Source organism: Chrysemys picta, chromosome 3 (assembly GCF_011386835.1).
Source record: "Chrysemys picta bellii isolate R12L10 chromosome 3, ASM1138683v2, whole genome shotgun sequence".
In the NCBI taxonomy this organism is placed as follows: Eukaryota; Metazoa; Chordata; order Testudines; family Emydidae; genus Chrysemys; species Chrysemys picta.
In genome coordinates, this window is record NC_088793.1 from 94645435 (window position 1) to 94657377 (window position 11943).

Sequence of the window (11943 nt, forward strand, 5' to 3'; positions counted from 1 at the left end):
TATTCATTGGCTTAAAAAAAATCTTATTAAGCTTTATATAGTTCAGCACAATCAGAGACACATAACTAACTTGAATAAAATAGAGTTAACAAAACAACTGGAGATCAAGAAAGATTCCTCCCATTTGTTTCATTTTAGCCTCTGGAAAGCTTAGTTGTTGGAAAAAAAAAAGGGCTTCTTACAGCACAGAGCCTCTCCCCTTAGTCTTTTACCACATGCAAATGAACATGAAAGAGTGATCACCTTGTTAAAAGAAATGCCAAGGCATTACACAAAATGACATAAGTATTTAGGCCTCCAGACAGAATAATCATCCACTCCTGGTGCCCATCCAATCTATTATTAAGAACAAATAAAACAGAGATACAGTAGCTCCAGCAAAATGTGCTGCTTCTTTCACATGAATACAGGGATGTAATCTGCAGAGATTGGAAGAACAATGAATTATCAATTGCTCTTAACACTGTTGTAGACCAGTGCTGTTTCTGAAAAGGGCTGCTTTTGAATCCTCCATTTCTGATATCAGTAATTTGCAATGGTGAAAATGAGGTAATAGGAAGTTTGCACAGGATGGGGGTCAATTTGGCTCTAACTTTAGGGATGACTCAGGGGTGCTGTATGAGCAGAGAGTTCTCAGAGGGTTTCCCTGACACTAGCTACAGAATGGTTCTGTATCATTCTAGTACAGGGGTCAGTAACCTTTCAAAAGTGGTGTGCCGAGTCTTCATTTATTCACTTTAATTTAAGGTTTCACGTGCCAGTAATACATTTTAATGTTTTTTAGAAGGTCTCTCTCTATAAGTCTATATTATATAAACTATTGTTGTATGTAAAGTAAACAAGGTTTTCAAAATGTTTAAGAAGCTTCATTTAAAATTAAATTAAAATGCTGATCTTACACTGCCAGCCTGCTCAGCCTGCTTCCAGCCTGGGGTTCTGTTCACCTAGGTCGGCAGTGGGCTGAGCGGGGCCTGCGGCCAGGACGCCGGCTGTCAAGGGGCTGGCAGCCAGGACCCCAGTCCTGGGGTGGGTTTCAGGGGTCAGGGCAGAGGGCTGGGGGTGTGTGGGAGATGCAGGGCAGAAGGCTAGGTGAGTGGAGAGTTCAGGGGTCAGGGCAGAGGGCTGGGGGTGTGTGGGGGTGCAGGGCAGAAGGCTGGGTGGGGGGGGAGTTCAGGGGTCAGGGCAGAGGGCTGGGGGGGTGTGGGGGTGCAGGGCAGAAGGCTGGGTGGGGGAGAGTTCAGGGGTCAGGGCAGAGGGCTGGGGGTGTGTGGGGGTGCAGGGCAGAAGGCTGGGTGGGGGGGAGTTCAGGGGTCAGGGCAGAGGGCGGGGGGTGGAGGTGCAGGGCAGAAGGCTGGGGGTGGAGGTGCAGGGCAGAAGGCTGGGTGGGGGGGAGTTCAGGGGTCAGGGCAGAGGGCGGGGGGGTGGAGGTGCAGGGCAGAAGGCTGGGGTACTCGGCTCATGGGGATGCTCCCAGGCTTCTGCCCTGAGCGGCTCATGGCAGGGGGCTGGAAGGGATATGCCCTGTTCCACAACCTTCCCCAAGGCCCCGTCCCTACCTCTTCTCTGCCTCCTCTACGGAACAGCGAACATGCTGCCACTCGTCCCCCTCCCCCTCGCAAGGGCCATCAGCTGATCGGTGCAGGGAAGGAGAGGAGGAGGGGCAGGAAAGCACCACGCTGGGGGAAGAAGCGGGGGAGGGGGAAGCTTGGCTGCCACAGGACCAAGCTTCTGCCTCCTGCCCCTGCAGGGGAGAGCGGTGGGCAGGGGGGCTGAGTGGAGCCGGGGGCCGGGACCGCGGCAGGCAGCAGTGTGCCACTCAAAATCAGCTTGCGTGCCGTGTTTGGCACGTGTGCCTTAGGTTGCCGACCCCGTTCTAGTAAATGCCACATAAACCCATTTCAAGAATTCTCAATGTATGCAACAGATTGTAGCCCATATACACTGTTGGAAAGTAAATTTAGGACAAGACAATGGCCAGAAAGTTTTTAGGGTCAAGTACCCAAAAGTTTGGATCCTCATCTGCACCTTTTGTGTCTGTAAAACAGAGCTGGAAATTTCACAATGAAAGGATTTTCTTACAAGGTTTCTGGCAATTCCTCCATCCAGTTGTGCGAGAAATACTTCAAGAACAGCCTCTTTTCCAGCTGAGAGGAGAAGTGCAGAGGGGAATGATTTTATTTTTTAAAGCAAGCCATACTTTTCCATACCTGAAAGGAAATTCAATTTGGGTTTAAATGTGGGTGGTGATCTTGGAGACTTTATCCAAATAGGTTTGTCCTTCCTTAATGCTTGTGGGCCATAAGTTTTACATTGTCTCCAGGATGCTGTAAACCACTGTAATACTGGTGAAAAGCCAAGAATGGGATCTGCAGATGCTCTTCCAAATGGAGCAAAGGATGGGAGCTGCATACATTGGTCTATGGTGTAGCCCAGTATGCTGTAAAGATCACATCAAGTTAATGCTCAGATTCTTCCCCTTTGTGGGAGTAACTTATTCTGTGCCTACCTAGAAATTGGCTTCCTGTGAAGGAACCACCTAGTGGTCAGCTCAATAAAGTTCTTTCTTACTGGCAGATGACCTCAATGGAGCTTGTGATGCTAGGGAGCACTGGCTCCGGAATGATGCTTAGTTGCATATTTTCACTCTGGCAGATATAAGATACACAGTTCTTCTTGCTAATGCTAGTGTTATGGCAAATTCTCAGGACTGCTTGCTGAAAATTTACCCCTTAGGTTCTGACAGTCAAACTTCATAAGACTCAGAGAGCTCCACGGCCAAGTACTGTATGTTTAAATCAGAGCTACCTGGTCTGAATAGATCCCTAAAAGCCATAGTCTGGCCTAGATTTGGGTGTGCAAATCCCATTGACATCAGTGGTTGTGCCACATGTGGCTTGAGGGCAGTATAGTTTTAGAAACAGTTGCTGAGTAAAGAAAACAAAACAGAGGGCAGTTTACATTTACTTGTATATTTAATCAGTAGTAAAGAATTAACAGTATAATACATCCGAAGTTATATAGTGGAATTCTATTTTAATTATCTTTTCAGGCTACCATGGTTTTGTTGTATTCAAACAATCACTCTAACCCAGTCCATGAAAGAGTGAACTTTCTAAATCAGAAAGAAAATCTTCACCTTGCAAAGGCAAAGTGGAGTCTATGAAGCATTTCAATGCTAAGAAAAGTCATACCATAACTGGCACCCCCATACATTGTAACATTCTTTATCTGCAACCAAGCAACACTCAGAGATATGAAATTCTTTCTTATCTTTGGAAATGACAAGAGAAAAATCAAAGAAATTATCTCCAATTTTAATCTTACAACCAAATACCCATTGATCAGTATAAGCACAGGACAAGCAACTCAGCATCAACAGGGAATTGCTGTTGGAAAATGAAATGCAAGTCCTATCTGTCTAAACTATCTATTCTAGCTGTTGAATGGTTTTGCTAAAACATCTGTCACTGTGGTAGTTAAGAGCCACTTGATACTAGCATTGATCAATAAATATTTATCTTTGATTAAATAGCCAATCTCTTGCATGAGAATACATGTGCTAGGTGTTTTATCATGTATTTATGTCTCTTTAGATGAAGAAGCAGAGGGTGGAGAAATATCATCTGAAGCCATGTTGGAAAACCCAGAGATAGAAGGAAAAAGCAGTGCCTCCTAATCTCTAGAGATTGCTGGATTTACAATGTCCATCGACAGACTTTACAAATGTTCTGCTTTTCACAGGTTCCAAGCCCTAGTAGAAACTGTAGTGTTCTGGGCAGGACTATTCAACACAATTGTATCTGGATGACATTAACTTGCAGCTACTACTTAGGGTTTTCATGCTGTTTTCTACTGTAGTCCATTAAAAAGCAAGTAATCTACAAATCACAACCAGGAAAAAGCTAAAGAATGTATGTGGTGTTTTTTAATTGTTATCAGTTGCACCATATTGATACTAATCCAACCAAACCTTTTTTGATCATTTCAATGATTATGGTTAACAGTTGTACAAAAGACAATAACTGTGCTAAATATAACTCCTGATTAATTTTCCAAATTATTTTTTTCAGTGACACCAAGTCTTGTTTCCCATCCAAGATGAGATTATGTCAAGTGTATTGGGATGCAGATAGGGAGGGGATTTTTCTGACCTTTAAAGATAGAAGAAACACATACATCCATGATGTACAAACTTTTGGAACTTTCAGAGGTTTTGTTCTCTTTGGGAATAGAAAAGGGGTGAAAAAGCCTGAAACAAAACCATTTTTCTCCTCCTCTTTTCCAAAATGTTCTATATTCTTCTTAAAAAACAAAAACAAAAAACTTTTTGAAAATCTCTTCAGTTTATTCAGCCCTATCCCCAGGCAGATAATCTCTGGGTTCTTCTATTCCCAACAATCATACTCCTTCTGTCTTCTCTGTGCACAGCCTCAATACTCTATTTGTTCAGATGTATTTAAAATAAAATAGCAACATTTGTAAGTGATTTAAATTGTTTACTCTCATCCTGGATATTAAATAGATCCCATTTCTTTTGTGTTCTTGAATCTTTGATGTCTCTCCTGTATGGCAAGGAATGAAACAGAAGTACCATAATACACAATGTTTTTGTTTCATTTGTGATTTTTTGGTTTGTCCGTTTATGACGGAGCTATTCCATTCATTCTGGGTTTACTAAAACATATTTAAACAAAGACTCTCTGCCTGCACTAAAAGATCATTCATGTTTTGTTACAAAGATTGTATTCCTGAAAATATTTTGTATGGATCCCTTTATTATTCAGGATATAGAGTCACATAAATGCATGCACTTGTGTTGGAATCGGAGTCAATGGTCATTTGAAATTCTTACAAAGGTATAGAGTGCAGCTAATTCTGATAATCAGGCACTTCTATTTGCATAGTGTGTTTCTATTGGAGTATGGCTTACAGGTGGAGGTATTAATGATACATGGGTATTGGCAGTACTCAAAGGATGATGATCATAAATCCCACATGGAGCCAGAGTAATGGGGCTTTATGTACTGGCTGCCCTATAGAGGGATAGGGGCATGATGCACACCCTAGCCTAGAGACAAGATGCAGAGCTGCATCACAGTCAGTAGGCCAGTCTATAAGATGGCAAAGTGATCTTTTCTCTGCCTAATTCAGAGGAGGGATTTGAATCCACATCTCCTACCTCCCAGGTGAATGCCTTGATCACCAGGCTATGGAATTAGGGTTACCATATTTAAACATTAAAAAAAGAGAACACTCACGGGGCCCCGGCCCTGCCTCTTCCCCGCCCTGCCCCAACTCCACCCCTTCCCCAAAGTCCTTGCCCCAACCCCTCCCCTGAGCGCCCCTCATTCCCCCTCCTCCCTCCCAGCCACATGAAACAGCTGCCCGAGCGCTACCGGCTTCACGGTTTGCCGGGCAGCCCCCAGACCTCCAGACCCTGCGCCCCCGGCTGGGTGCTTCCCCTCCCGGGCTCCGGCTGCGCTGGGGAAGCGCCCGGCCAGGGGTGCAGGGTCTGGAGGTCTGGGGGCTGCCCGGCAAACCGTGAAGCCAGTAGCGCTCGGGCAGCGTGGCTCTTCAGCTACACAAAGCTGAGGTGTCTGGGGGGAGCAGCAGCAGCAGCCACCGCGGGGAAATCCGCCTGCAGCTCGCAGCCTCCTGGAGCCGCTCTAAGGTGAGCAGTAGACTGGGGCAGGGGTGCCGGCAAAACAAAGCTGGGGGTATTTTCCCGGACATGTTTGGCTTTTTGGCAATTCCCCCCGGACAGGGATTTGAGGACCAAAAATCCGGACATGTCTGGGAAAATCCGGACATATGGTAACCCTATACGGAATCATTCTCACACTCTCTCTCTTTTTGGTTCAATGTATATTTAAGTATTTCTACAAAGTGGAACAACTTCAACAGGAGAAACTGAGAGCAGCTCACCTTAGACTAGCCTATAGCAGGGGTGGCCAACCTATGGCTCCGGAGCCACATGCAGCTCTTCAGAAGTTAATATGTGGCTCCTTGTATAGGCACCAACTCCGGGGTTGGAGCTACAGGCGCCAACTTTCCAATGTGCTGTGGGATGCTCACTGCTCTGCCATAGGCCCTGCCCCCACTTCACCCCTTCCCACCCCCTCCTCTCAGCCTGCCATGCCCTCGCTCCTCCCGTTCCCTCCCCTCCCCCCTGCACGCCAAAAAACAGCTGATCAGCAGAGCTGCCGGTGGGTGGGAGGTGCTGGGAGTGGGGGTGGGGGAGCTGATGGGGGGTTGCTAGCGCAAAGTGTGGCTCTTTGGCAATGTACATTGGTAAATTATGGCTCCTTCTCAGGCTCAGGATGGCCACCCCGGCCTAGTGGTTAGGGGAATTCCAAGTTCAAATCCCTAGTTCAGAACAGGGATTCAAACGTAGATTTCCCTACATCCCAGGCAAATCCCCTAGCTATTGGGCTATAGTTTATAAAGTGGGGACACATGCTGTTTGCTAGACCTGAAAATCTCTTCCCTTGCCAAAATGGGTATATGGAATTGGTGACTAGATTCTGGCCAACAAAAACTGAATTTTTCAGCAAACAAATGATTTTCCCCAAAACTTTGCCAAGCCCTAGTAGTGACTGCTGTGTCTGTGCAACCCCTATGCAGACATCACTGGCCATTGAACTACATAAGTGCAGATTCAGTTGCTATTTCCATAACCCAATTACTATATTCCCTCCACATTAGCTCATTCCTAGCTGGCACAGAGCACATTTTCCTGGTGCACAGAGTGTGCAGAGGCACCCCTGCACAAATACTGTGCCTTCACATCTCTTTCCTCCCAGTCCAGGCATGCCTTGTGTGGGCCTTTCAGCAAAGGAGGAGTTTCCCCTGAACTGAGTGGGAGCTGAGCTCTGCCACTTCCCCCCGACCCCTGTCCAACAGGAACTAAGTCCTAGAGCTTTTCACAAGTTATAAAAGCACTGTTCCACTAAAACAAGATAAAAGCACTGCCAAAGGTTGAAAGAGCAAAGGAAATGGCAACAGAAAAGCAAAGCAGAAGGATTCGACAAGAGGAATTCAAAGTTGTATTGCACTTGCAATGCCTGCTTTGACTTGGTTCTGTGTTCCAGTCCCCATTTCAGGCCTTTATGACAGCCTGCTCTAGCAAGGTACTTAATCATGTGCCTACCTTTGAACACCTGAGAAGTCACATTGAAATTAAGCAGTGAAGTACCGTTACATGGGACTGCTCACATGCTTAAAGTGAAGCAGGTGCTTTAGCCTATATGAATTCTCCTTCTTTTTCTTCACATTTGGAGCACTGGCTATTTTGAAAACTGCACCTTACAGTACATTGACCGGAGTTCTCAAACTGGGGGTCAGGACCCCTCAGGGGGTCGCAAAGTTATTACATGGGGGATCGCGAGCTGTCAGCTTCCACCCCAAATCCCGCTTTGCTTCCAGTATTATTAATGGTATTAAATATATTAAAAAGTGCTTTTAATTTATGAGGGAGGTCACACTCAGAGGCTTGCTATGTGAAAGGGGTCACCAATACAAAAGTTTGAGAATCACTGACATTGACATTGACAGTGAAATCCGGGTTACGTACATTGATGCTAAACAAATGCTTTCATTAACCGAAGGTGTTTTTCAGGAGTTTTCTATTAGAATGCTAATGAAATGAATCAATGGGACGTAAGGTCCAATACGGCACACACATATGCATGTGCTTAACTTTACATGACAGTAGTCCCATAATTGCTCACATGTGTAAAGTTAGGATCATGCTCAGAAACTCACATGAGGCACTCAGAACCTTGCAGGGTTGGGCCCTAATTTCTCTGGGATGCGTAAAAAGATGCTGTGGCGTTCCCAAGAGGGACACAAAAGCCTGGGTACCAACCTCAGGGCAGACTGTTAAAAAACTAGGGCCCAAACCCCAAATTGGTCATGAGTTCTAAACTGAGATTTCACCAACCAATTGCACTAAGTGCAAACTCCTCAGGGGCACAATGGAGTCACAGACAGTCCCCTTGGATACTCCAGTCTGTCTTGTCACCCACATGAGCATATCTCTGTGATGGATGGCTCTTAAAACTAAAATTCACAGTAATATTCAGGTTATTCCTTGTCCCAAAGGACCAGTCACTTACCCCAGGTCAACTGCGCTGTACCTTGCACATCAAGGACAAGGTTTGTAGCCAATCCTATAATACATTTTGTGAAGATTTATTAAATAGGAAAAGGAAACTAGAGAGTTATTTACAAGGGTAAAGGAAGTGAATATAGACACATGAATGAGTTATAGGTTTTAAATGGTAAAAGAGGTTTCTATAATCAGCAAGCTCTGTTTGTTCTTTAGGGTTCACCCCAGCTAACCAGCTGGGGCTTTCTTGCATAGGTCTAGGAAATGCCTTGCCCCCCACAGAATTCCAGCACCAGAGAGATCCTTAGTTCCTTTAGTTTGGGGTTTTTACTCCCACGCCTGCCATGGGCTCTCAACTGCACACTCTGGTGGTGGGAAGAGTCCACTTGCATGATTCACATTCATCGGGAGGAGATCAGAACAATAAGAGTCTTTAGTCCATTTGCTGACTGTTCCTCAAACCAGAAGTAGGGAGTTTCCAGTTGTAAGATCCAACAATAGCCTGTCTGGTATTGACGGGACTCCTCTTTCGGGAGGGGGTGCAACAATTTTTGTAGAAGAGCAGCTCTTCACACTAATTAATGTCTCTCTCCTGTACAGTTATGCATACAGTCACAGAGGGGGGTCACACTACACCCGCCCAAATATTACATTATAATATGGAATACACATATTACAACTAAAGTTAATGCACACAGTAACTCACAAATATTCAACTGAGTCCAAAGACTAAAAACTTCCTGTCATTCTAATACTTATTTTATCACTATTAAACCACAAGTGAACCAGACAGATTTCAGCTACGTATCTGTCAGTCTTCAGTTGAGACATGGGGACCTTGGCATGAGCTGGCGCCTGGTCTGCCAGGGTACAGATGCCACTGAGAAAATGTAGTAAAGAAATAAACAAGGGAAAGGAGTAAATCTAAAATAGAAAACTGGTTACCTTCATCTAAGGAGAAGAAAAAATGAAACAGTAACAAAACAGGATTTTTTTTAACATGACTAAATTCAACAGGGTCAACATATTTAATCTATCTGGAAAGTATTTGGTGCCAGCTTTATATACAAGGAGCAACATTGCTAACAGTCAGCAATGGGATTTCTCATTTATACAGTAACCACTTTAAGGCCCTGATTTAGCCAGGTTTCTAAGCAGATGCCTAACTTTAAGCATGAGACTAATCCCACTGAAGTCAATGGGACTACTCACATACTTAAAATTAAGTACATGCTTAAGATCCTGGCTGAATCAAAGCCTTAAGCCTTTATTAGGGGTAGTCTGATACATATTGCAAAGCATTGAACCCAATTTCCACTCCAGCCAATTTGGTCCAAGTGCTGTGTATTATTGTAAGCTTCCTTATTGTCAGCGTAAATGATGCATGGCGTTCTGTGGATTTATGGAGCAAAGAGAGCAATTCTGCTACAAAGCAGGAAAAATGTATCTATTCTGATGTGGCTTTTAGAGTTTAATGGAGCAATTATTCATTTTCAACTACTCAATAGGAAAAAAGCATTAGTTCATTATGCTGTAGATATATTTAATATGTTTTGGATATTTTGAGTGCTTACAGAGTCAGCCATGAACACTCACATATCTCATTGGAAAGCTAATGGTCCTTGCTCTATGACCTATTGCTTTGCTGTCAGAAGACACATATGATATATAGCAAACATATTGGGCTGGATCTTCTCCTGGTATAAATTGATATATTTCCATTTACATCCTGCATGGCAATAAATGGTCAATATACTTATATATACTTTTGGGGAGATTTATTATAATTTTCTCAAATTAGAAAGGGCAACTTAATGAGTAGAATTCTTGAATTTCTAAAAAGCAACTTATCTGCACTTAATAGATCTATTCCTCAGCTGGACTTATGCCATATGTTTTGTATTGGTATAGTATTGTATCCACCATGCTTAGAAAAAAGGTGATTGATGGAATGGGCAAAGTACACAAGGTTTGTATGGCAGTACATTTCAAAAGAGACTCCAGACTAGCTCACGTTATATCTAACTAAAGGTCACATTCAGCTCCCAGGGAATGAAGTCAAAGGAAGTCTTGCCCATTGATACAATAAAAGTTGGCTTGGGGTGTAATTGCAGCTGCTGTTTAGGGATCATAACCCAGATATAGTAGTAGCGGTGGCTTAAACCTTATATGCGTTCTAAACAGATAAAAATGGCTGCTAACAGTGTACAATACAAAGAAGGGTGATTTGGCTAAGAAGTTCTGAACCTTGCTTAAGTCTGTGTTTACCATACTCCTCAATAAATCTTGAAATGCACCTCAACAGAAATCAATATCATCCTATTATCTTCCCTGAATGGATGCTATTGAAATAAATGGCAGATGATGTACTGTATACTCTGTACAATCTGTGTTACTACTTTATGTCAGTAGCATTTACACTGACAGGTCATTTAAAAAATGTTTGAATGCTCTTGTGTAAACATCACACAGCTGGAATTAGTATTACTACAGCAATTTTCACATTGTCAACATATTCACGGTTATGTCATGATGTCCTAATGGCTGAAGATCAGAGTTACATAACAAGGCATTATACATCCTTTGTTATCATTCCCATATAGTGACAATGTCTGGATATGTGCAGTGTAATTGTACCTGTGTTTAGTCCTAGCATATTAGAGAGACAAAGTGTTGGTCGAATAAAAGATATTACCTCACCCACCCTGTCTGTCTAAATGTCTGTGCACCGTCACACAGAGACATGAACCCAGAATATATGATGGTGCAGTGTGATATAAAGGTTTTATGTAGCATAGTAGTGTAGACTAGCCCTGAGAGTGTGTGTGTAAATAGTATGGTGCCGTGCATCGAGGAAGCCTCTGAAAGACATGACCAGAAATGTGTAATTGAGATGTTAAAGGTGCTAAATGCCCGGCCATTGCTGTGCCTTCCACCAGTTAAGGACAAAAATAGATAATATTGCCAAGATATTGAAACACAACTTAAATGCTGGGGTGAGCATATGTGTGAATTAATGAACAGATCCCCACCAACAGGTAAACTACAGTGTGATCAAAAAATGAATCCAGCAGAAAACAGGCCGGTGACGTTAAAGGAAGTGATGCTTGTGGTCAAACAGTTGTCTTGCTATTTCATCAGAACTGCTAAAGAGTGGAGGCCTGGATTTAGTTCTCTGCCTTCATAGAGTTGTCTTAAAAGTTTGAGAAACTGGTAACATTCCAGAAGATTGGAAATCTTTTTTCAAAATAGGAGAGTGATCAGCTTGCTCAAACTCTAGGGGAATAACCCTGCTGTCAATCCCTGAGAAGGTGTTTATGATCGTACTCCTGAACTGATTGAAATACTGTCTCAGCCCAAAAATGAGAGACAACCAGTGTGGTTTCCATACAGGTTAATCTACAGTCCATACTATATATGCGCTGCGGAATGTTAAACAGCTAGAGAAACAACAGGAATATAACATTGTGTTTATAGACTTTGCAGTTGCTTTTGACTCAGTGCATCTATCAGCACTGTGGATATTACTAAAGCAATACGGGGTGCCAGAGGACTTAATGTACCTGGTGGAGGAACTGTACCGCAGGCCATTTAGCTATGTGATGGTCAACAGTTGTATTACAGACTGGTTTTCTGTTGAATCAGGAGTATTCCAGGGATGCACTCTCTCACCTACATTACGTAATGTTCTAATAGACTATCTGATGACAAAATTGTCTGAGGTGTATGAGTAGGAGGTGTGAAATTTAAAGATTCATCTTTAGAGGATCTCAAGTATATGGATTATTGCCTTTCTTGGAAGCTGCCGACCAACTACAGCTAATGCTGGAAGA

At 43.4% G+C, this 11943-nt stretch overlaps 1 protein-coding gene across 4 annotated transcripts in view; it reads left to right on the forward strand.

The window, feature by feature from the left end:
• PKIB (cAMP-dependent protein kinase inhibitor beta) overlaps positions 1-4532 on the forward strand; it is an 86752-nt gene extending 82220 nt beyond the window's left edge. For all 4 annotated transcript variants that reach the window (XM_005280185.5, XM_005280186.5, XM_065588472.1 and 1 more), the window contains one exon: positions 3594-4532. In XM_005280185.5, the coding sequence (XP_005280242.1) occupies positions 3594-3676 (83 nt within the window). In that variant the 3' untranslated portion in view covers positions 3677-4532. The remainder of the gene's footprint in view (positions 1-3593) is intronic.
• Positions 4533-11943: the final 7411 nt, after the last annotated feature.